Source organism: Gymnogyps californianus, chromosome 14 (genome assembly GCF_018139145.2).
Source record: "Gymnogyps californianus isolate 813 chromosome 14, ASM1813914v2, whole genome shotgun sequence".
NCBI lineage: Eukaryota > Metazoa > Chordata > Aves > Accipitriformes > Cathartidae > Gymnogyps > Gymnogyps californianus.
In genome coordinates, this window is record NC_059484.1 from 4,868,428 (window position 1) to 4,893,282 (window position 24,855).

Consider the following 24,855-nt stretch of genomic DNA (forward strand, 5'->3'; position numbering starts at 1 on the left):
AACACCCCGCAGCGGGAGCAGCAAGCAGCCTCTGTATTTGCTCTCCCCTTGGCTCGGGAGGGTTTCGCTCTGGCCCACCATTCCCGGGCTGGTTTCCCACACCTGCTCTCCTTCAAAAAGTCCTTGAAGAGTGCTGGCCTGGAACTGCCAGCTCGTGTTACAAGCCACAAACCCTGCTACTTCCCATGTTGTGCAAGAGTGCAAATAAATAAATATTGGTTGTAAAATGATTCGGTCTTTATGAAATCCAGCTAGACTGCTTGGCTTTTAATAGCATCAGCCCTGAATTACACGTCTGGACTAGACACAGTGCAGAGATGAATTTCCTTTAATTTGTTCCAGAGTAACTCACCATTTAATTTAACTGAGCAGTTCCTTGTTCTTCTATTCTGGAATGATGGATTGAGCAATGCACTCCTTTAAATTAATCCAGACGCTTGATTTCTGTCAGCAGAGTAATCTTTCTCAGTGGTATGCTAAGTATGCTTTTAAAAGCTATGGTGAATATGAATGCTATGCACGTGGTTGATGATTTAAGTGTTTACACTTTCCAAACATCGCAGAAAAAACAAATATGGTTTAGCTGCATTTTTTATAACCTTTCAGAAGTGATCATTCAAATAACATCAAAAGGACTTAAATGGATTTCTAAATTTGATGGTACAAGTGAGGGCAGCTCCCCTCTCATCAGAGAACCATCAATTTGAAACGGGGCTGAGCAAAGCTTATAATATTTCTGATTGCAGGGCTTCCATAGATCATCCAGAAAGCTTTCTATTGGAGCCATTAATGGTAAAATATTTCATGTGGGTGCTGTCACTGCTTATGCTGGCTTGATGTTGCAAGGGAGCGGTGCCCTTTTTTTTTTTTTCTTTTGCTCTTTTTACTTCTTAAAGAAGAAGTGGGGCAATTCTGGAGAGGAGGAAAGAAGGAGTGTATGAATACTTTGTATTTCTATACTATATCTCCTTTACAAGAACTGCAAAAAGTTATAGTGAAGTTGAGTAAGTGATATTGATGTAAAGCAACCCATCAGGTCCTATCAGCCCAGACACTCCCTTACTCTGCGTTATCAGAGGTAAGGACTATCTGAATGCCACAGCTAGAAACTGCACAGCATTCCCTGGGTCCAGCTGGAACCTGACAGCAATAGTTATTCTTAAATGTGGGAAGACAAGACAAATCCTCCTGTCACTGAAACACGTGGCAGTGCTTTTTAGGAAAAGGTAAATGGCCCTAAAATTTTAGCGACATATGAACTGCAGTACACACTCGCCTACCCATTCATTCTTGGCAGGTTTACACCTACAGCAAATGGCACATCTAACAACCAACCTTCGCTGAAATCTGGGTTCCTACTTTGTATGTAGGAGCAATGTGTTGGAAAGAACATTTGACTGGAATCAGAAGGCTTGAATAGAGATGGTATCTTCTCCGCAAAACAGATTTAGATCTTACTGAGAAATATGTAAAAGGCTTGTATTATCCAAAATATTAGGTCAAGTTGTTTTGCAGAAAGTGAGAAACTGAGCTCTTCTGCAGGGCACAACGTACAAGGTGATTGCATGTGCTGACATCCTAGTATTGACAGGATAAAGTACTTTTTTCTTGATCCTTCTAAAGCCCTTTATGTAGGGAATGCATATTTGACTTGTTACCTTGCCTAGGTAGCTAATATGTACCTTTTATACCTTCCAAATCTAACTCTGCACCAGCCTACGACATTTGGCTCAAGTAATTTTGTGGATATTTGGCAAGCAGAGGAAATGGCATATGTATTTTCTACTATTCTGACTTAGCCACCTTTATCTGCCTCATTGCTTAAAAAAGAAGGTGAAGAATTGAAGTCTGCTTCATACTTCTTGCCAGCCCTCTCTCAGGACAACACATACTGTGGTGACCTGCCAACTCCATGTCTTATAATAGCCTACACAGCCAAGCCACCTAAGGAAAAATTGTTTGGCTCAATAAGGTAGGAGTTGTGTTGTGCCTGGATACAAACAAGAATGTACGCAGCTTCCCATCGTAAGTAGCTGGCACCAAGCTTTACTTCAGTCTTAGGCAAGGACTGGGTACTGCTGAAATCTGAAGTGAGCTAAAGCAAATCAAGGTCTTTTGATCTGAAGTGCTTTTATTAATGGCTTTTAGTGGTTTGGGTGGTTTAGTGTCAGTATTTCTTTTTTGAACATCTTAACAGCAATCTTCTTCAAATTCAAAATGTGTGAAATACTCTTCTTTTGAGTTTTGAAAGTCTGTTATAGCAAAGTAGTTCCATAACCAACCCAAAGGCTTTAAGGTCTTAAAACCAAGCTTTACTGGCCTTGCTATGTTTCCAAAACAGAAACTGATTATAAAATTGGTTTGCAGTAGTGCCTGGATAGCGGATGCCTTTTACACCCATCACCTGGTACTGGAGACCTTGTGGTCAACTAGAGATGTTATGGAAGATACAGCCATGTATCTTAAATGTATATTAAATTAGAATTAAAGTCCAACTGGGCTTTTGTCTTCACTTCACGCTGTTGTGTGATAGGACCGTTGGCTCAGTTAGTCTTCAGACCTAGGCTTACAGCCTTTCTTAGAACCAGCAAAGGTTTGTTAGCCAGAATGGGTGCTTTCAGCTCCTCTAGGAGAGGAGCTGGGAGAGGTTGAAGGACCTGACAGAGATCACAGAACCAAAACTGAGTATTGATGTCTTTGGTAGTGACTTTGGGTTCTTTGTTATCCCCTAAACTGCAAATCACGACTAAATCACGATTAAGGCTTGGTGTCTCAGACAGTTGCCCTGTGAGTACCTAGCTTGTCTCACGAAGGACTTTTTGCCGGGGTGCTAAGAGCCTCCAAGCTGCTTGCCAGGGGCTTTGCATAAGCTGGTGTGAGTCACAGGCCACTCCATAAGCTGCTGCAGTGCTGTGCTCGCTTTGGGCCAACTAGCTTGGGTACTCTTGACATTTCTGGATGTCTTTGAAACATGTAATGCTGATAGAAATGTTGTTTAAATATTTGTGAGTTATTTAAAAATAGTGCGTCAAATAAGTAGTCTTGTGACGCCCGACAGATATCTGGCTCAGACGAGCGCTTCGGTGAAGAAGGAAGAGGTCAGCACGAGTTATGTACACAATTTAAACTCTGACAAGAGACATGCAGGATCCATAAAACACAGAGCAAAAGTAGTCCCCTGTTGGAAAGCCCCCATGCACGTGGGGCCCCGAGGTGAGGCAGTTCAGTGGCGCTGAGCAGCCGCAGCTGGCCTCGAGCCTGGCCGGAGGGGTGCTCGGCCGCCCCCCGGCAGGTCCACAGCTAGGGTGGGAGGTGGGTGCCCGGGGTTTCAGCACGCCTTGGTGCTTGGTAGCTGGGGGAACGTGGGTGTGCAAGCAGAAATGCTCTCTGGAGACCTGGAGGACAGGCAAGCTGTGCTGGGGCTGCCAGGCATCCCTGCCCCAGTTTTGAGCTACTTAGGCTCTCTTAATATTTCCCCTGCTTGGTGCCCATCTGCATTTTTAGAAAACTAAATTTTAGGAAGCTCAAGGGAATGAATTCGCAATCCAACCATGATTAAGGCCTTTCAGGAAGCTTCTTCTCAGTATTATCAGATATAGAGCATTTTAGGTCAGGACAGGTGGGTGCTGGACAGAGGGGAAATGGGATTCCTGTGATAGATGTGAGCGCTGGACATTATCTATTAATTATAGTAAATATTTATTTTATGAGCTTTAAAATATTCATAAATGTTTCAAAAGCTGCTTTCATATGTGAAGTGTATTCTCTTCTTTCAGTAAACAATTATCATGTAGAGATTAAAATAAGCTACCAGGCATTGCTGAGATATATTATAGTCTATTAAGGAGGCTGAGCCTACTATAACGTTTGAATCCAGTTTTATGTTGCCTTTAAATCGATCCGACACCAATTCCAGACCTCTTGTAAAAATGAGATACATGATTAGGGCACGACTGTCATCTTTCCAAGGTTCTTCCACTTTTTAGAATTGCTGCAAAGGAAATTATTTTTAAAGCATTCAAAATATTGACCCGTTTCTTGGCTCTTGTCACAATCCATATAATGGCTGCAACGGGAGATCTTCTGTAGTTACCTGTCTAGGCAGCACGTTTGGTACATTTGGAAAATGGATTTACAAGTTACTACTGCAATTTTACACTTTGCCTTACAGATTCTGATCTGTAGTCTCTTTTTTTTTTCCTCTCCCTCATTGGTTGCTTTATTCTTGTTCTCTTTGACATCTTCTTCTCATTCAAAGTGCCAAAGTGAAAAGCCAAAATGAGTCTCAGCTTCTCTGAGGTCCAGATACAAGCTGTTCTGCGTTTCAGATGAAAATGCTATATCTACTTATGGAATTCCTTGAGGCTATTTATTGAAATCTTTTGGCTATTATTTCTCCCAAACAGCAATTGCATTTTCAGAAGTTTACCATAGGCCTAACATTAGTGATTCAAATGAAAAGTTTAAGCATATGTCATAGAAAAGGGTGCACAGGAAAAAAATCATAGAAAAAGAATTGCGGTGTTTTCTGGAAAGGTCTCAAAGATTTCAAAGAATTATCTGTTGATGACAAACTTGAGCCGGGAAAATAGCAAACGACATAAATTGTATCATAAAATCAGTCCATAATCTATAATGATAGAATTGGCTCAAATTAGCCAGCACACTATTTTCCTTCTCTCTTGTTGACACATTCCTGGAAATAGATTGGAAAACACTTGTCAAATACCTTTGAAAAGAGTTTCAGCCTATGGGGGGAATGCAAACTGATCAAAGTTGCTGTGATATTAGTTGCTCAAACCGAAGAGCAGATTTGCTAGCTGTAGGTAAAATCTAGTGGTCCCCAGTTATTTATCTGAACCAAATTATGGTTTCACAAATGCTTGCAAAAAATGAAACAAGGATGTGAATGTGGCCAAACTGAACTATTGTGGAGAATTCAAGCATGTATTTGTTAAATCTGTTTAATGAGTATTCTATCAAAACCTCATTACCTTTCAGATTTTACTATTCTAATAAGCAATTTCACCAATAAATTATCAAGATTTCCAAAGTGTATATATTCTAGTGCTTCTTATTCATGTGAGCTATGGTACCTAGCTCTCCTGTAATAAAATACTACATGTTCCTTTGCATCACATTGCTCACATTGATGGCAATACCACATTGCTGGTACTAACACATTGATGGCAATACCACATTGCTGGTACTAACACATTGATGGCAATACCACATTGCTGGTACTAACACTTTGCTGGTAATAACACTGGACCACCAGTTCCAAAATACTGAAATTCAGATGTCGTTTTAATTCTGTGACATTTATTGAGCTCAAAAGCAAGAAGTTCTTCAAAAAACTCACAAGCAAACCTGTTGTCAGGAGATTTCCAACCAAGCAGATCTGACTGCATGTACAGATAAGCTTGGGATAGTCTTTGATCTAATATGGCACTTGCCTATTGCTGCCTCCTGAGCTCTTAAGACATACAGTTAGAAACCAGCAACTGTCTTTTCATGTGTAAAATCGATCTGCTAAAATTAGGAGGTACTGGCTTTGGCTGATTGGCAAAAAAATGACCTGTCCAGCTGCTTTGATTTGTTGCTGGAACAAGCATCCACTGGATCTTTGAGGAATCCTCTGTCCAGCCGCATTGTTCAACAGCTGAGATATAATGAAGATAGGAAGCAAAATAAGCACAAGGTATTCTGCTTTTCTGGTCAGGCAAGAAACAGCTGTTTTTCAAGAAAGATGACTGAAAGAGGATCCAGAGTTTGGATACAGATCCTATTTAACTCGGTCTTGGTTCACAGCAATATCCCAGCAATGTCTGAACTCCAGAGGGAAAGGCTTGGCTGTCTGTCAGTCTGTATGTCACATCACCTGCTTAACAAGGGATGGTGGCACGCTGCAATGTCTCGAGGAAGTTTCATGTGTGACACCGTTTCCCTACGTACCAAGCCCAAACCCCAGTGCAGTGGCGGTGCTGCCATCCGAGGGGTTAGTGTCTGCACGCAACCTCTGCGGCATCAGTGCTGGAGGCACGCCGCTCGCGCTGCCTCTCGGTTGGGAAAGGAACAGTTTGGAATGGACTTTCGAACAACTTGACACCTTCAGGCCTGGTCTATGTGGCAGAGGGACACAGCGGCGTGGAAGTGATTCTTGTTAGTTATTTTATAAAAAAAAAAAGTTTTCTTTCCCAAGCGTCGAAGTGTCATTTCTAGAATGAGTCACCTGTTCATGCTTAAGTCTCAGCCATTTTGGAGGCATGTTGGTAAGACATAGAGTGGGCTATCTGGTTTTATTTACTGACATAGCTAAAAATGTCCTGGTGAGTTTGTCCTCTCTCTGTGCTGCTGAACTGACAGTCACTCTGAGTTGAAAAAAAGTGCTGTTGGCTGGGTGCCACTGGGCAGAGCCAGGGTGGATAGATTTCAGAATGACTTCGGAAGACATGGGACATCGCTGGCTATAGACTGCATCTCAGATTTGAGGCAAAGATGAGCTGTTTCTTTCCCTAACTTCTTCCTTCATGTAAAAGTTAAATGTTGAACAGTGGTAGCTGAGTGCTGTGTTGAACTCCATCTAGTTCACCAGAAGCTCTGATTTTTTTTTTTTATTATTATTCTTCCCCCCTCTGAGTTGAGTACCATTTATACCAGTGTGTGTATATTAGGTAATCAAAGTGAATTTGTTAATCCGGGCAAGGAATGACAGCTTGCTGCTGGATTTCCTTCCTCTCTTTTTTTTTTTGAACTTGTGTCTGGTGAACTCAAATTCATAACCAGCATGACCAATTTTCACAAGCAGTGGGGCATTATATGGCAAACCTGAGCAGTCGTGCCAGGGAAATACAACAATCCCCATCTCTGTTCGGAACTGGCATGCTCAGGTATCTGGCAAATCACTCATCGCCACTTTCATGTCAGAGTCCCATCGGGCTTACCTGACAGAAGCGGATGCCGTATCAAAGGAGGTAGTTAGCATTGGGCAGAGGGGTTGTGAAACAAGGCTTTGTGAATCAACGCTAATTACAAGGCTTCTTATGTGGGAAGAGTTGAAAGAAGATACTTTTCCTTTCCGTACAATTCCACGCATATTAAGTAGAGGAGCTTCATATATTTCTTGACGGTCTGTCTCCTCCCGTGCGATTGTCTGGCTCTCCCATTTTACGTAATGTCTTTGGCAACGATCACCACTGTCCAAGGCAGGACACTGTGTTCGCTAGTGCCTGAACAGGAGCCAGCACACATCTCCAAGGCTATGCCGTGGCTTGCTCTTTTGGATTTGTTTCTCACATGAAACCCCTCTAGGGTTCCCTTCTAGGGAACACGTTATTGCTTCAAAAATTTACTCTGGAGAGTAGCAGATCCCAGCCTGATTGCTTTGCTGGGAAAAAACATTTTGTCATTTGTAAAATAATACTACTTTGAATAAAAAACAAGCATTAATGACAGGGAATCTGTAAGGGCCCATGTGTGCTGCATGTGAAAAGAGTTAAAAGAGTCATCTATTCCCAAATATCTTAGGTCCAAATATGAATAGGTGTGATCTAAAAGCTTCCTCAGGACCATTTCAACAGCTTATTCATTCCACTATGCAGGGCCTGCTCTAGCTAGAGTGTAAATAAACCAAGCACAAGTATTCTTATGATTCGAGAAATGCACTTTAATAACAGAGATGGCAAAACTTTTCAGACAGAATACTTTACTGGGAGTAGAAAAAGTAAGAAATTACAAGCAACAACCATATTTTTTTCTGCAAGCTCTGCAAAATGGTTTGTTTTAAGCTTCAACAGTTAGAAGTTGGTGTTAATTTCAATTCAGTACGCTTTGAAACCAATTCTATTTATCCAAAACATTGACTACGTTTTGCTAGAAAGAACTGAAATTAAGCCTTCCAGGTTGTGTTACCAGGGAGTTGAGTGCTTTCCTTCCTCAAAGACTTCTGACTGTGAAGACAGATTTTGTGGAGCTGTGTTCCCCAAGCATCCGGGCCAATACTCTGTAGTGTTAATGCTTTTACGTAGAGACTTCAGAAGTGTTGGTGGCTCTGCCTTTCGTGTCACCTTTGCCTTTGTGATTGGCTCTTGAGATAGGAGAAAAAGATAAGTGATTGAGAAAATCAAAGTGTTTACTCGCTCATTTTTCTGGGTTGGCAGGGGGTCAGAGCTGTGATTTTGCTCTGGGTACCCTGTTCTCCGCACCAGGCAGTTAAACTCTCCCATGCGCTGTTCCCAGGCAGGAAGGTTTGACGAGGATATACATCCCTGGAGGGGAGACTCCTCAGGGAACTCCAGGTGCCCACTACAAGCACATTTCCCCTGAGCTTTTTCAAGTTAAATGTTCTTGGTGAATCTATGAAACAAGATGTTATGTTCTTTGTTGCTACATTCTCTCACCCACATTTTAGGAAGCTCACTAGTTCTGGAAGAATTCTTCAATTTGTTTAGTCTAACCATAGAAGTTCCTTGAGAAAATCCCTGGAATTCTTTGTGATAGCATAGTGTTTTCCTCTTTAAAAAATGCTTTACTTTTAACAACAGAAGACAAAAGCTAAGTTCCAGCTTGAGATTTGACCTGCTCTAATGAGAAGCAGATTGCAGAATTTTAATGGAAATAGGGGCATAGGGATTTAAAGGAGTGAAGATCAAACCAAGTCATTGTCACCTGCTGGACAAGGCAACACTCCATGCTGTTTTCCAGGATCAGCAATTCCACAATATTTTCTTTCATAACAACATAGAGTAGTTGTGATTATTGTAGCAGCAGGTAAACAGCCATATAAAAGGACCAACTTCTCCTAAGGGATATAGGAATAACAAGGATGGTTTACCTTTCCCTCTAAAAAACGGGTTTGTGTTTCATTCTATCTTAGTTCTGGTATCTGGTATTCAAAGGGGAATTCTCCCCAGTTTTTATTTTGCAGGGATTTCTAGAAGAGGTAAGGGGTACATTTCCTCCCATTGTGGGTTGTTGTGACCTAATTGTTGAAGGCTGAGTTTCGAAAGGAAGACATAAAAATGAGAATTAATGATTACCTGACCTTGTCATGGACCAAAATCCATAGCAGGAGGTCTGTGTTTCCTAGGTGAGCTTGGAAATGTGAGAGCTTTATCTGCTGCAGGTTTCACCGGAAGGTCCCAGTGAAAGCAGCCAAGCAAAGTTCATTGGGAGATGGAGAAAATACTATGAAAACTATTTAAAATTTTTTAATCATGTTTTAAGATTTTGATGGTGAAGACTGTAAAAATCAGGTCTGAGTGGTTTTGAATGACTACAGCCCGGACAAACCATGAGGATATGTTTGCTGTAATCCAACAGCTTTTTGACTGACTTGGGGCCACACCATTTTATCTTGATTTTCAGGGGAAAAATCTGCTGTTAATTTCAGGGGGCCATTGAATGTGCTTATTTTCTCATACTTCTGTTCTCACACAGATGCTTTCTGACAGAAAGACCAGAATGATAATGCGATGCTACTTTTATAATATGATGGGTTAATGTTTTGTCTTTGCCTCAACATCACTTTAGTGTATCCAAGAATCTATTTTTAATGATACTATTTTCCTCTTTTTCAGCAAGGTTAAAGACTTTATTCAGCTTACTCTTGTCACAGGAGAAGAAAAATAGTCACGCAGTCCGGGTTTTCGCTCATACATCTTGCTCCCTGAAATACACATACCAGCAGTTTGTCTAATCTGCCTTGCATCATAGATGATAAAGTTTCAGTCTTTGTCCTTGGGAAAATACTTTTCAATCAATGGATTTCCTTGTCAGGAAGTTTTTGTTTTTGTTAACCTGTTTCTTTCTTAATTTTATCTGATTATTTCCTATTTTAAATCCTTTTCTATTGAGCTTATTAATTTTCTTCTTTGTAACTGACAATTCTTCCCCACTACCTTTAATATTAATCTCTTTTAACTCTCTCTTAATGTGTTGCCTGTGTTTTGTTCTGCACTTTTCCTCCCAATTGGTCTAACTCCTTAATTAACCATGCAGCTTTTCTCCGAACAACTTGTTTCCATAGAAATATCTTTCTTGATGCCTACTAGTATAGTCACAGCTGAAGTTAGATTTCTTGATCTCCTATGTTAACTCAAGATCATCAGCAAGGAAAATGGAAAACAATTGCTCTGGGATCTTACTAAGAGAAAGTCAGAAATGAAATTCCATTCAGCTTTGATTCCTGAAAAGTGTTTGTTGTGGGAGGCAGTAAAAGGGAGCGATAGGAAGTGATAGGAGTGAGGTGGTCTCTGGTAAATGTATTTGCATGGGAAATATTCCAGTGACATCAGAATTAAAATATGCAAGAAACTTGGCTTTAATGAGATGTGACTCCATTTCTTGGCACAGTGCCTGTCTGAAATAACTTCAGTAACTTGGGGCTTTTGTACAGTTTTGGTGAAGTATGAGTGAGGGATTTAGACGCGGCAGGCTCATTTATAAAAATGATTAATTTTGTTCATGCAGTATTTTTTGAAGTTGTTTAAAATGACCCGCTCTGGGATTGTCATTCACCGTATTTGAGCAAGGTGGAATGTAACTGGTTTGGAGACGCTGTGTACAGAATCCCTACATGGGCTGACCTACAGCGGGCTATGGCTGGGTTTTTTGGTCAGGTCAAGTCAGCTTGTAATGCAACTCGTCAGAAGGGTTCTGGAGAGTCTTCAGCAAGGGTAAGTGGTTTCAGAAAAGAGGAAATCAAGCACTAATGACCGTTTGGGGAAAAGATCCCATTTTCCAGGCTTCAGTCCCAAACAATGGCGTAAGCTTTGGGGCTTTAGTAGTTATTGGGTGGTCCTTGGTGAGCGGCAGAGCTGGGAACAGGAAAGCCCAGGTGAGCAGGAAATAGCTTTTCGTGCCATCTTTCCCTCCGGCATGGGAACCTCCATCGGCAGCCCCACAAGTCCGCGGTGTGCAGCCCCACAAGTCTGCAGCTGGGTGTGGAGGGTCTGACACACTGCAAAAATACCCATATGCTTCTTCTGAAACTGAGACATCATTATTCCAGACATCCTTGTGAAAACAGTAGTTCCTACTTCAGATATAGGTGCTAAGGACCAGCTTCTGGAGAGTGTAAACTTACTGTGTGTGAGCTGAACCTCCCCTAGTCAGAGGCTGATGCAAGGATCCCCCAGGTTCATTGTACTATAGGATGGATAAAATGATCAAGAGAGGGGAATGTGATTCCTTCCTGAAAAGCCTTCAGAAATTCTTCACTTATTGCTATGTCATACTGAAACAGTCCCCCCATAAGATTTTCTGTGGGCCTTTTTTTGATCAGTTACCCATACAACACTAGGAAGCTTGCCGTAAGTTTGTTGTTAAAGTAACTTAAGTACCTAAAAGAGAGAGAAAATGAGCATTTTAGGGCTATGCATTGTCATCTCATGGCAAATGCCCAAAGGAAAAGGAGTGGGAAGGAGAAACTGCATGGTCTAGTTGGAGCATTTCTATCCTATGGAAGCAGTCTACTGATGTTATGCCCAGATTTAAATTATGCATTCTGTCTCCCTAACCCAAGCACATAGCTGAGAATTTAATCAGTGCAGGGCGTGTACTTTTTATATTGCTTTGGGTGGGTCTGGCAAAAAGCATTTTCTGAGCTAATCATAGCTAGACGCCCTATATCACACTACCTTAATTTCTTTTGTGTTGTGTAGCCCAGTGCCAATATCAAACATCTTTTTTATTGTGTCATGCAAATTGCCAGTTTAGGAACCAATTACATGAAAAATAAATCATAAGTCTGTGCAAATTTTGCATTTGGTTGTTATGCAGAAAACAAATCTAACGATAATGAAACACACCCATAAATTGCAACTTCATTAGGGTATAATGATCCTAAATGAGATGGGGGTAAACGAAATGAACAGAAAAATGCATTACTTCACTTCTTAAGTCTTCATTTAGGAAAAAAAACCAGCCACATCCAGAAGAATTCTTGTTTTAAATAGAAAATTTTTGCTTATCCACTGCATTCAATCTCTTTTTTTTTCTGCTGTGTTTTAAGCTCCAAAGTGTAAGAGCCTAAAAATTACAAGAACTTGTCCTACAGAAATTTAGAGTCTCATCTGGTTATCTGGAGTGGTTCACGGAGTTTGAATTATCTTCCGACCTCTGTAAATTAACACAGCATCCCACCCTTATGTCTGCCCTATAGAACTGTAATGCCTAACAGTCCAGCAGATATAAAATTACTAGTGATTTAAAGTTAACTTCCAGGGAAATAATTTTAAATGTATTAATACTTTTTATATGTTCTTCTGAGACCAGCCTACCTGACACTCTGTACCTTGTTGAGTATCCCCGCACAATGGTTGTTCAGGTTGTAAAGGCTGATCATGTATTTTTATTAGAAATCTACAATTTTGCATTGCTCATCTTGGCTTAAAGATCAGCTCAAAAGTGTGGGTTTTTTTAAAAATAAATTTAATGTGACAAAATAGACCATCTACATTTAGAGTTTGGGAGGAGGGGGCTATATTAGTTTAGGTCAGTAAAACAGTGTCATTAAAAGCAGAAAATAAAACCATGGCAGCAATGCACTACAGCAAATGTGAAGAAATCTAGTCAGTGCAAAGGTCACAAAGCGTGCTAATGTTTTTAGCACACAGATTCATTGCTCAACTGCATATGAGTTTTTCAGACCACAAACTATTTTTTGGCTAGACTAAGTCTATATATGCAAAATAAAAGTAAAGGTTCTGTCTGTTGCATGAAAACTATTGTGGCAAGGGGCCTAATTGCAACACAATAACCACTTCGTGTGGCTGGGTCACGCTCAGCAGCTGGGATCAGACACTGGTTTTAATCATGGACCCCAGCTCCTGCTCTGTTCCATCTGAAGTCAAAAAGTCTGCTGCGAGGCACAGTATCTCCTTTGCAGCATGCAACGTCAGCCTCAATTTTTTGTGTGCAGGGTAGAGGCAACATTGTTCTAGGTATTTGTTAGGAAGGAAAAAATGGAACAGGAGCTTATTTTGTAAAAATCTGAGTAATCCATCAAAATGACATTGGCAGAATGTTAAAACATTGAGGTAAGCCAGCAACTTAGCCATGAAGTGTTGATTTGCCTTCAGGTACTCCTTCACTCTGAACGAATGCAGGTAATTGGAATGAGATGACGATTCTGCCTAGCCAGATATCCTGCGTAGGCAGGTATCTGTGAGACATCCGTCCTGCGGTACAGACAGCGTGACGGGGTGCCGTACAGGGCGCTCACGCCGCGAGGGAAGGCGCGACCTGGAGCCCGGGAGGCAGCTGCAGGGCGGCCTCGCCAGCCGGGCCGTGCGGGAGAACAGTGCCGCCGTTGGCACCTGAGCCCCGGCTGCCCGGGACCCCCCCCTTACGCTCCTACAGCCCCGCGCCCCGCAGCGCAGGCAGGCACAACAGGGCCAGCGCGGGCACAGCCCCCTGCACCGCTCCCACACCGCGCCGCGCACCGCGCCGCGGCAGCACCCGCGAGGCACCGAAGGGCGGGGCGCGGCGGGGCGGGGCGGCGGTGGGAGCCCGGCGGGGCGGGGCGGGGCGGGGCGGGGCGCGGGCAGGACCAGAGGCGGGAGCGGCGCGCAGGTGTCCGCGGGGCAGGGCAGGGCAGGGCGGGGCGCGGGGCGGGGCGCTGTTCTTTGGGCCGGGGGGTGGGACCGCTAAGGGTCGGGTCGCGTACCTGAGAGGCGAGGCCGGCAGCGGTGGGCTCAGCCGCCGTGCTGCGGCAGATGACATCCGTGGGTGAGAATTCAGGTGGGTGCTGCAGAGACCTCCCGTTCCTCGTCAGTATTGCTGCATTATTGGTACGGCGATGGTGCCTGGGCTGCCTGCACTTCAGGTCGTGCTCTTCCAGCTGCTGCTTTTGCTTCGTAGTTGGATGCATTTAGGAACCGCTCAGTAGATTTTCTGACTTTGCTGCATATCCTTGAATATCAACAAGCTTCGTCAGGGTATGTTGACCAAGTAAAAGATTGTCCATTTACCTGGACTCGACAGCTGTAAGCAGGCTCAGCACAGCATACCCGCAGCAGGGCTGATGATAACCTAGCTTTATTTTAAATATAATCGCTCACTGGCCAGCCTCTGATGGGTTAAATAGTTCCTAACATGTAGGTTGAACCTGTATCATGCGCAGTGGTATTATTGGCATTTTGTAGAATTAAGGAAAACTCGGTGCTACACAATGAAAGAGCACGGACAATACGCTTGTTTTGGTTTTTGTTACTTCTGTGCTATAGGTTTATTGATGTTGGCTCTATTGGAAGCAAGCAGTTACCCTGCCTGTTACAGTTCCTCTTAGGAATTTTACAGCAAATATTTCTCAATCGCGTACAAGGGTCCTGTAAAAAAACAGCCATTAGGAGCTTCTGCGTCAGAGAAATGTTGTATCTGTTCCTGCTTTACAGCCAGCGGGACCGAAGCACAGAGAAGCAACGTATCTGGGATTAGATTGCAGGGAGATAAATCCCCCGTCTCTTGCCCCACTTACTTGAACAAGAATTTTCAAGTGTGGATTTGGAAATTAGAGAGTTACACTCTCATTTCTCCTCAAGTCGATGGGAGTTAGATACCTAATTCCCTTGAGCCCTTTGAAATTCTTGTAGGGCAAACGCTACTTTCTCTAACTTACGTAGAAGCAATTAAAAGATCAGCCAACGCTGACAAGCTAGTTAATGTGGTCTGCAAAGAAAATGCCTTTAAATGTGTCTAGCTCTCAGTAACTGACATGGGAGGCTAATGACAAGGACCCAAGTAAAGATCCTAATGTCAGCTTGGCAGTCTTAGTAATCAGCTTGGGAAGCTAATGCCAAGGAGTTGGATAAAGATGCAATTAAGGGTGCCACAGAGTACTGGGATACATTGCAGTTCCCAGCTGTGATAACTGAAGAGTTGGCTGCGGTTCCAAAACACCAGCATGATAGTAAAGTAGGAACGAAAGGACAAGTATCTTGGCCTTTTCATTTTCCAGACATTTATAGTCACTATCTGCATGGAGCCTAAATTATCCTGGCAAAATTCCAAGCAATAATCCTTTTTTTTTCCTCTACCTCGAGCGGGTTAATAAAGTACAATTAGGCTTTGCTATTTTGCATTGCACAAGGGACAACAGAATAAACATTTCCACTTATTTATGATCCATCTCAGCTTTTGGAGAGTTTGACAGTTTTACAAGTCCCTGACTGCTTATCCTGGTCAGTGCAAACACGTTGCTTTGAAACCATCGCATTTGAGCCTTCAACATTGAGTAGACAACATGTTCAGACTCTCTCTTTAAGTAAGAGGAGATAACTTAAGAAAAAACAGTTCTTGAAAATCCTGTCACAGGTATAATGCAGTTCTGAACATTCTCAGGAGATCATAGTTATAGTGCAGCAAATGCATTTTTCACAAAGCGTGTATAAAATCAGATACCTTATTAGCAGCCGTAAGTCATAGGAAAGTAATACAAATTTTTATAGCCCCAGGAAGATGCACAGACCAGAAAGATGCAATGGGAAACTTGTAATTTTATCTTCAAATGGACCCTGAAAAAACCTTGTTGCTTCCACCACTGCCAGCACAACCAATAATGACAGGATCTAAGTCACTGCGTAAAGGACCTGCCAGCTCACAGCTGACGGCTCTTGAGCTGTAGGAAAAATGCATTGCAGAGTTTGACATGTGGCTGCCAAGCATGCCCGGTGCTTGTTGACTCTAGTTCTGGAGGAGGCTGAGGGGGACGATAGTTTGGGATTGTCAGTGATGAGAGGAGGCAGCAGCATCTCACTGTGCTGGAACAGTTGGCTGTGCTGTGCCAGATCAGGCAGGTTTCGAGGCGAGGGCTCTGGGCGTCTGCTTGTCTGTTGCTGCTGTAGGAGGATTACTGCCATGTGGAGGAAAAAAAAAGTCTTCCTATATAATGACAGAGATTGGGAAAGAACAAAATTCTTTGGAATTTTTTCTGTTTCCTTCCAGGTTGGTGTAATATGTAGTCAAAGTCAAGAGTCAGTCCTACCCTCTTTTCTGTTCTCCTGCCTGTACTCGCATGGCGTGGGGAGGAGAGGCTATGTGAGTGCTCCTGGCTGAGCACGTTGAGAAAATCTGTTCCTTTTCGCAAGCATTGCACTTGCGTACTACAGAAAAGTGGACAAGGAGGGCCCTGGAGTAACTAATGTAGAGGTGCTGCAAACAGCACGCAAACCTCTCAAACTGGTTGCTCACTGGCATGGTTTTGGAAGACGTTCAGACTTAAACACAAATCCCTTTAATTAATTAAGACCTGATCACCATGTGATTCTTACCTGTCAAAACTGGAAAACTATTTTGGAGGAAGATAGAAGTAAAAGTAATGCATCTACCATGGTTTTTAAAAAATATGCTAAAAAATTACTTTGAAATAGGAGAGCTACAATGAGACACCTCTGTGAAAAATGATACATTTAGGCTAAGGTTCCATACGACGCTGAGCTGCCCTAAGGGCTGCTGGCCACCGGCGGGCAGTTGCATGTTCCCATGCCTCTCCCTGCATGTGCCCACCACTGCCCTCGTCTTGCCACTGGTGCTCATCGGAACGTGTGGTAGCTGATTCAGAAAGCTAAAGCATCACAAATCTGATCTTGCCAAAAAAAGTGAATCGTTCCTGCCAGTTTGGCTGGCCGGGCCTGCTCGCACAGGCTCAGTGGTGTCGGTGAGGAGGGGTAGGAGCATGCAGTCAGGGGAAAGGAAAGAAACAGGACTGCTTCGGCAGCAGATCTGTGCAACTGCAAAGTCATGCTGCATCCTGAGAATAAGGTTCATTGTACTTATGCTTTCAAATAGAAATTTGTATCCTCCCATTTTATTTAGAGCAAGTATTTTTAAACATTTGAAGTACAATTTGCAACTCTTTCTTCTTTAGTTGAAGTTTGTCATCATCTTGTTGTAAGACTGACGGGCCTGTTTCATATATAGCTTCTCTTTGGTGTCAGTTGCTGCCTCTCCCTTGTTGTTAGGAAAGTGCTGCTTCTTGTGAGGGAAAGATCTCAGAGAGAATGCCTAAATCTCGGCATAAACGTCTTTTCACTATTGCTTAAACTAAGTATGCAAGCATTCCTGTTAATGTTGGCGTTCATTCAGATCGGAATTTAATACACTTTGTAGTGTCTGGTTTCTAAGTACCTGATGAGTCTGGGTTTGCTCTCCAGTTTGCAAACAGGATAGTCCTCAGATGGGGGAACACAGTTTTTCAGGTCTTAAGCCCAAGTCGATGAAAGAGAGGAGGTGTCAGCCAAGCTGATGTAGATAGTGAGCCTCCAGAGAGAAGGAGGCCATGGAGCACAGAATGGCACCACAGCGGAGAAAAAGGGGCAGCAGCCGTGGAGGGCAGGGTTTGCTGGGGGTCATTGGGACAGGCAGGCTGTGGCACAGCCATCATTTTGAATGCTGTTTTCAGTGGGACTGGACTGAATCATCTTCAGCACAGAACGGGCCTGTGCAACGTAGTACAGCCAAAGGATGGCACAGGTCACGTACTTGTGTATGGTTTCTCGTAAACATCTGGTAGTAACCTATCACCCATCACCCATGAGGAAACGGCTGGCTTGGCATGGAAATTTTGCTGGCAGCCTCTAATCTAAGGTAGAATATTAAGGTTTGGAGGAAATGAATTTTTTTTCATTTGCTTAATTATGAAATCAGTTCATGAGAAGGAGGTGACATGTTTGGGTTGCTGTGCTATTTCAGTTGTGCAGATAGTGCCCAAAAGATCTGTTAAAAAAATGTCATCCTCTTATATGACATCTAGCTCACAGGCAGATATGCTGCAAGTGCAATAGTATTTGGGGGTGCTGCTCCATACCGGCTTTCTAAAGGCTCCCCTAGTTCCAGTTTCTCTTCAGGAAGAGCAAAGTTCTCTCCAACAAGCATCTGAGCAGCTATTCTAACATCAAGAAGAGCTAAGCAATTTCTATCAGCTTGTGTTTATTAGTACATTTATTTTAAAAGTTGGTCAGTAAACCTGGAAGATTCTGTTGTAGTGACTGTGCGACTATAGAAATGGGAAAGCAAATTCTAACCAGCCAGTGAAGCTGGCCGGGAAGGTGCGTGTCATCGTTGCGTGGCGAGGCAGAGTAGAGAGGCTGTGCAGCCAAGCTAGGATCAGAAGCTAGGAATGGGTCTTCTGCACGAATGGCTCATCTGTACTACTTGTCTTGCCAAAAAAATAGTGTGAGGGTCCTTTCAATAGCCCCAGAGACTCTTCAAGAAGATTGTCTCTGCTTTTCATGAAATAATCTTACATAGGAAACTGAACTTTGGCAGCTTTTAAATGCATGCCTTAAAGCATTGTGCAAGGGCCCGGGAGTAACTAATGTAGAGGTGCTGCAAACAGCACAACTCGCCGGGGTCCCTGACAGAGCACTGCTGGGGTGCTTCATCTGTATTCTGCCATTACTATCATCGAATGAGTTTTCACTTGTCCTTCAGGCTGCACGTGCCATAAAAGCCAAGCAGTCTTGCACGTCAGTACTGAGTGCAGCCCTATGGAGAGCAGTTATTTCCTTTTGAGCAATTATTTCTTATTTCCTTTTTATTTCCTCCTCTCATGTTGATCATTATAATAGTAATACAGGCTCGTCTGGGAATTTCCTTTCATCAGAGTAAGATTCCTAGGCATCCATTATCCCTTTATGATTTCAGTTTCCAGTAGCATTGGGAGGAGGCAGCATAGACGTCGCTGAAATACAGAGGTATCAGTAGGACCCTTTTGGTAGTTACTTTAGCAGTGAAATAATCGCAGCAAATCTAATGGTAAATAACTGCAAACATGCAGGCCAAGAACTTATTAGTGCTTCATGTGTTGTTTCCTAACACAGCAGTGGCATTGCAACATGGGACTGTGCAAAAGTATGTTAAAAGGCCTGAAGATTTACATTAGCAAAGAATATTCCCCCAGCTCCTGTGTCCTTGTCCTATGGAAGAAGCCACCTCTAAGTGTGAGAATGCCATTGTATTTTCAGTCATATTCATTGAAAATGTCATGGCTAGCTGCAAAATATTTTCTAGCGTGTTCTTATTTGGATCACTGTTCATGGCTTGGTTTGCTCTAAAAATAAAGTTGTACTTCTAATGTGTTGGGAACTGGGGAAGCTTCAACCCCTACACAGTCACTCTCCTGTCTGAGCTCAGGAAAGCCGTGCACGGGCTCAAGTTGACTAGTTTGAAGTGAGGTCTGGAATGAGGACGGCTATAGTTTCTCCACAGCTGAGCTGGTTGAGTGAGTCTGCTGGGTTTTTCCAAGTGAAAATCACTTTGTCTTTGTGAAGACTTTTAGCGTTAGACTGGTCATCCTCCTGGCTCTTTTCTACAGGTATTTTTTCTGTTTTTCTCTGTGAGTACAATGCTTGTGCTTTATCAGTCCTCTGTCTTGGTATTCAGTAAATGCTGTGTTACGATAAAGATTTTGATAAATTATGGCACCAAGTATAGTAATAAATGTAGGCATAGTGTGTATAGGCTATTGTGGAAGAAATTAGTTTCTGTTCTGCAGTTTGGAGGAAAAAAAAAAGGAGTCATGCATCTGTTTTATTGAGAAATATCCTTATCATCCTGTGGTATCGCTTTATTCTCAGATGAAAAAGCCATAGAGTTTTGTGCAGGAAAGCCTTTGTTATGGATGGCATTGTCCAAATTAATCAAGTGATAATGGAAATAATTTAAAGTTTAGAAGTAGAATAATAAAATCATGGAAGTTCTGTAAGTTTTTTGATGAGTTTCTTCAGTCTGTTGCACTGATGACTTACAACTGAGAAGTTAGAGCAAAGCAAGCAGTGAATTTGAATAGGTATGTATGTGAAGTGCCTTGGAATCCTAATCTTTGAGTGTACCTGTAAAGAAAATAGGTTTAAGAAACAGGTCCGTTCCTCTAGCCTAGCATGCTACATTTTATGGTGATTTAAAAACATTTTTCTCTACTGAGCATGCTTGATTTTAAGGTAATTTTAAAACATTTCTTTCAAAAGATTCTTTGCCTTTTGGTTGGTGTCTGTTGTAACGTGTGCTGGAGTACACACAGACATACAAGAAGTGTAGTGTGGGAATCGTCTCCTCTTCAATAAACCCAGTAATTTCTAGTATTTGCAGAGTTTAGAGCCTGCTGGCATGTACTCATGCTAAACATGTTTATGTTTTTGAGGAATCTGGTGAGTGTTCTGTGACTCTGTGAAGTTATAGTCTGTTCCAGCTCCTGTGGGAATGTTACAGTATTGGCCATAGGCCTTTATGAATTGTCACAAAATGAGCAGTTAATTCTTGACATCTGCTGTGCTGAAGTGACTGCCAAGTTGTGTGGGTAGTTGGCAAGGAGATAAGTATTGATAGACCCTAGCAACAGGTAGTCCTGAGAACTCTTGTTCTGGGAGTGCTTAGGCTGTGTCCAGTGTTATTAATGTTATGATAGCATTTTAAGTTTATTTATAGGATTTGTTTGTGTCTTATCACCATCTCTCAGAACTGGAATGCATGAATGGGCTTTGCTGTGCGAGGGCATAGACATGTGTATCGCACACCCTTCTCTGGTGACTCATTTCGACATATAACAGATGCTTCACTGCCCATATCTCAGGGGTAGTTGATGTACACCGAGGTATGACATCTCAAGTATGTGCTCCTATCTAGACTCTCGTATGTTTGCTATCTATCCTATGTTGGAATGACTACTCCAGAGCTATGTACATTTAAGTGCATCGGATACAAGAATTTCTTTCTTTTTAGTAAGTAATGTACCAACAAAACGTTCGTATACAATATCCTCTGAGAATCCACCAGATAAAATTACCTTGCTTATATTGTGAAAGCACTAACCCTTGTGAGCGCTCTAAGTGAACCATTTTATGTCCTCATTGCAGAAATTGAAGCCAGAGAAGCCTGCGACTGGCTGAGAGCTGCCGGTTTTCCCCAGTATGCTCAGCTATTTGAAGGTAGGATCCGAAAGACTTGTCAAGCAGCTGATACTGAATTCAAGTAGAATTGTTTACATACATAATATTTCAGAACCTGACGCTTTTGCTGGAAACATTTCCAAATTCTGTGATATCTTCATGCAAACCTGTAGAAAAATAGTAACCTGGTGTGTGTTCTTGCAGAAGTGACGTCTTAATTAGGTTAGCATGGACTCAGTAGAATTCTGTAAAGGACCAACTTTTTCTTGGTTATCGTTAGACTGTAACTCAAATTTCTGCTTTTGTGATTTTTAGTTGCTTGTAATTTTCTCAGGCTCTTTTCCTTGGAGTGTTGGGTTTTTTTCCGACTCACTGATTGCAACCAAAACTCATCTAAGGCTCTCCAGCCTGTGGTCTTGAGCAAGATTGTTTTATCGGTGTTTTGAAAAAGAATGATGGAAAAAATCATCTTGCAATCATAAGTTTTTAAAACAGATGATACTCAGAAGCAGCCATCCAGTCAAACAATGCAATTTCAGCATGTTTTCATGTTGTTAAAGCTACAAAGAGTGCTTATTACTTGTGGGGGAGATATGGATTTGTTGAGAACTTGTATAATTTTCAGACAACGCTTGTGCTTATACCTTAAAACTGTTTTTCGTGAAAGTATGTTTATTGTTACAAACATTGAATGTAACAAAAACGAATCTATTTTTAAGAGAGATTTTATCAAAGAACTACAGTTAAAAGAACTAACAGTAACTTCTGCCTGCTCCCATTCCCACCTCCCCCATTCATTGCAAAATTAAAAATTGAAAGTCAAGCAATAGAGCCAAATTTGAAAGCTGTATACTATGAAACATGATGTCTCATGGAAATGCTTCCTGTTTGACTACAGCAGGTTTCATTGTATAAGCTGTCAATCTTGCAGTTTGTTGGCTATGTACATTGTCATGCTTCTGGAAAATGAATCCTCTGTATTACCTTGCTGTTTATGCGGTGTCCTGACTTAACTAGGTAAATTAAGCTTAAAAAGTAAGCCAAGAAAATACTGATGGATCTCACTGGTTCCCTCATCTGCAAGGCTAAATCTCAGAAGCTGAAACACAGAACTCTTCAGCTGGTGTATCGATTAGCTTCAAGCACAGCATGATTTGCCAGGCTCACTACACCTCAAAGAGCATATGTCACGTGCTGCATTGTACCTTACCATCAGCAAAAGCTCATGTAAAATACTCCTAGCTTTATACTGTACTTGAAAGCAGAAGCTGCAGAGAACCTCACCAAAGCAAAACTTTAATTTTGTATTTCTTGGCTATAGTACTTAGCCACTGCAAGCTCCTGGAAATGCAGCAAATGCTTGTCTACCTGTACCTAAGAACAGCAAGCAGATACCTACATTTATTCTTCCCATTTGCTCTGAGGAACTGATCCTCACTTCCTTGAAGGACACTTGTTATAGAACTATATGTAGTTACAGAAATAGATCTAGATTTATTTCACATATGATAAATATGTTGCAAAATTCAAAGTCTTTGCAATTATAACTCAGATTTCAGATTCAACTTCTTTGTTTACAGATATGCAGTTTCCTATTGATGTAAAAACTGTGAGGAAAGATCATGAATTTTTAGATGGAGATGCAATTGAATCACTATTCAGGTAAACATTAATTATGAACCATCTTTAATACCCCCAGGCTGCATAGTTATTTGTCATTCATCTTTTCATGCCTTAGTTTTTGTCAGAGACTAACAAAGTCACCGATGCTGTGACTGAAGGAAATCACTTAAGCACATACTTTAGTACCACTGAAGTTGGTTGTTTTAAGAATTTAAAGGTAAAGTAAGCATGTGTCTGCATGTCTTCTTCAGCCAAGGTCTCAGTGACATTATACTAAGCATCAAATCTGTCTTTTCTGTAATATGAAATGTCTGCAAGCTGAGAAAGAATAATCAGTTCCCTGCAAGCATATGGTAGTATGACAGTTTGCTCTTTAGAATTGCATATGACAGAATGCAGGGATTTCCTCTGACTAGTGAGCTTCCCCAGAGCTGTTCTAGGAGATAAACAGCAAAAATGATCTGCACAACAGATATGTTTTCTGTTTTGTTTTCCTGAATATTTTTTTGAGTGAGAAGCAAAGGTATTGATTTGAAATTATTGTTTTCCCACAGCTGTCCACAGCACACAAGGGAAATTGCATTGCCAGTGCAAAGTCAAACTCATTGCTCTTTGGACTTTCCCCATGTAAGAGTGCCAGGATAGTGTAGAGGCATTCTATTTTACTACTTACTGAAGTTATTGAAACCTTCTCATTATGAGATTGTTTAGCAGGTGAAATGAATTCCAGACTATCCATGCCGCACCGCTTGTCCGATCCAAGGGACGCAATAAGAATTTCTAACTCTTAAGGGACTGGAAAGTTCCTCTTCTGGCAAAGTGGTTTGGTCCTTTTCTGTATTCTTAGGTCACCTGAATTCAAATTCCCCTTGTAACAGGAGCACCAACAGTTGTTTGGATATACATCTCTAATGCACAGCAGATATTAGAGAACTTTGGATATATTTTGTTCCTTGATATGACTTCTGTCCTGAGTGTTCCTTGAAGGCTGTCAGTGTGCCGCCCTGTTGATGCTGCGTATTTGTTTGCCAGTTAAGTGACTGACTAGTTTGGGGCCTTATGGATTCCACAAGTTTTAATGAAAATGATAGGTAATAAAGTCCTTCCAAGGATGCAGGTTAATGTCTTCATTTTTTAAAATTTTTTTAAGAAGCCCACTCAGAGTTTCTTTCATTTTCAAAATCTTAAATCAATATACAGTTTTTCACAATCATTAAAGCACACAATATGATTTTTAATTAACTGATTAATTATGGTCCTTTAATTTTAAGATGGCAGAACTGGAACTGTGAACATTATGGGGTTGTTAGTTGGCGCTGGTTTTAGCAAAATCTACGGAGAACCTCTAACAGAATGTCAGTCTTTGACACCACTAATGAAGCCTCCATGTTCACAACTAGTTTGGTGCGTGTTTGTTCTCAAGAAATAAAATAGTTTAAATTTAAAACTTCTGTCTTTTTTCTTATACCCTAGACGGTTGAACACATTGAACAAGTGTGCATCAATGAAAGTGGAAATAAGCCGTCAGAGGCAACGGGTATGTTTGCAGATTATAGTTAATTTTCTTACGAAAAATGTGTTCAGCTGTTACATCAAAAACCTGTTTTTAAAAGGTGTATGAAGGATTAGCAATTTCTGAACTTTTCTTTCTGTTCTCTTCCATCCTGCAAAGCTCTGCCATTTGCGTTTTCCGCTGAAAGACAGTGATGGAGATTGAAATTATGTAATGTTAATTTTGTAACTTTGTAAGGTAGGTTAGGAGTGGGTTTTGAAACAGTTTTTGAAAATAATTTGACACGTATTACTGTCCAATAGTTGCACCAAGGCCCCACCTCAGCATGTCTTTTATTGCTTTCCTAAGTAGTTTCACATCTTATTTAAGGCCTGAAAGTGAAATTTTACTTTTATTGACTAAATGAAGGATAAGAAATTAAAATGGACAATCCAAATAGTGTCAGCCAATGTCAAATGTCCAGCCAGTAGAAGTTGGATATGTTTTAGCTGTGCTGGCTTTGTCCTCTTCTGCAAAAAAGTACTATAGCTAAAACAGAGTTATAGCCACATCTTGGCTGGTTAACACCAGGATTGTAAAGCCTCTTAGGTACCAGGGATTAACTGCAGGACTAGCAAGAAAATAATGTCATCTTCTGGAAAAATGTCTAGTTTTCTGGAAAGTTCCACTCTGCCGTCAGGGAAGAATGGGACAAGAGAGGGTCCACAGAGAAGAGACAGGTCATTCCCATCTCTCTAACAGTTTGCTGGCCGGGCGCTCCCTTGGAATGGGGACAATACAGCAAATGGAGCACCTGGGGCAAGTGGCTGCTGAGGGTGCGCCAGACATCGATGC

General features: G+C 41.7%; 1 protein-coding gene across 1 annotated transcript in view; it reads left to right on the forward strand.

The window, feature by feature from the left end:
• The window catches only part of LOC127022154 (rho GTPase-activating protein 7-like), a 62,803-nt gene that overhangs the window by 28,178 nt on the left and 9,770 nt on the right, over window positions 1–24,855 (forward strand). The window contains exons 2-4 of the mRNA XM_050905601.1: window positions 20,802–20,924; window positions 22,466–22,547; window positions 23,982–24,045. Coding sequence (XP_050761558.1) covers window positions 20,802–20,924; window positions 22,466–22,547; window positions 23,982–24,045 — 269 coding nt within the window. The remainder of the gene's footprint in view (window positions 1–20,801; window positions 20,925–22,465; window positions 22,548–23,981; window positions 24,046–24,855) is intronic.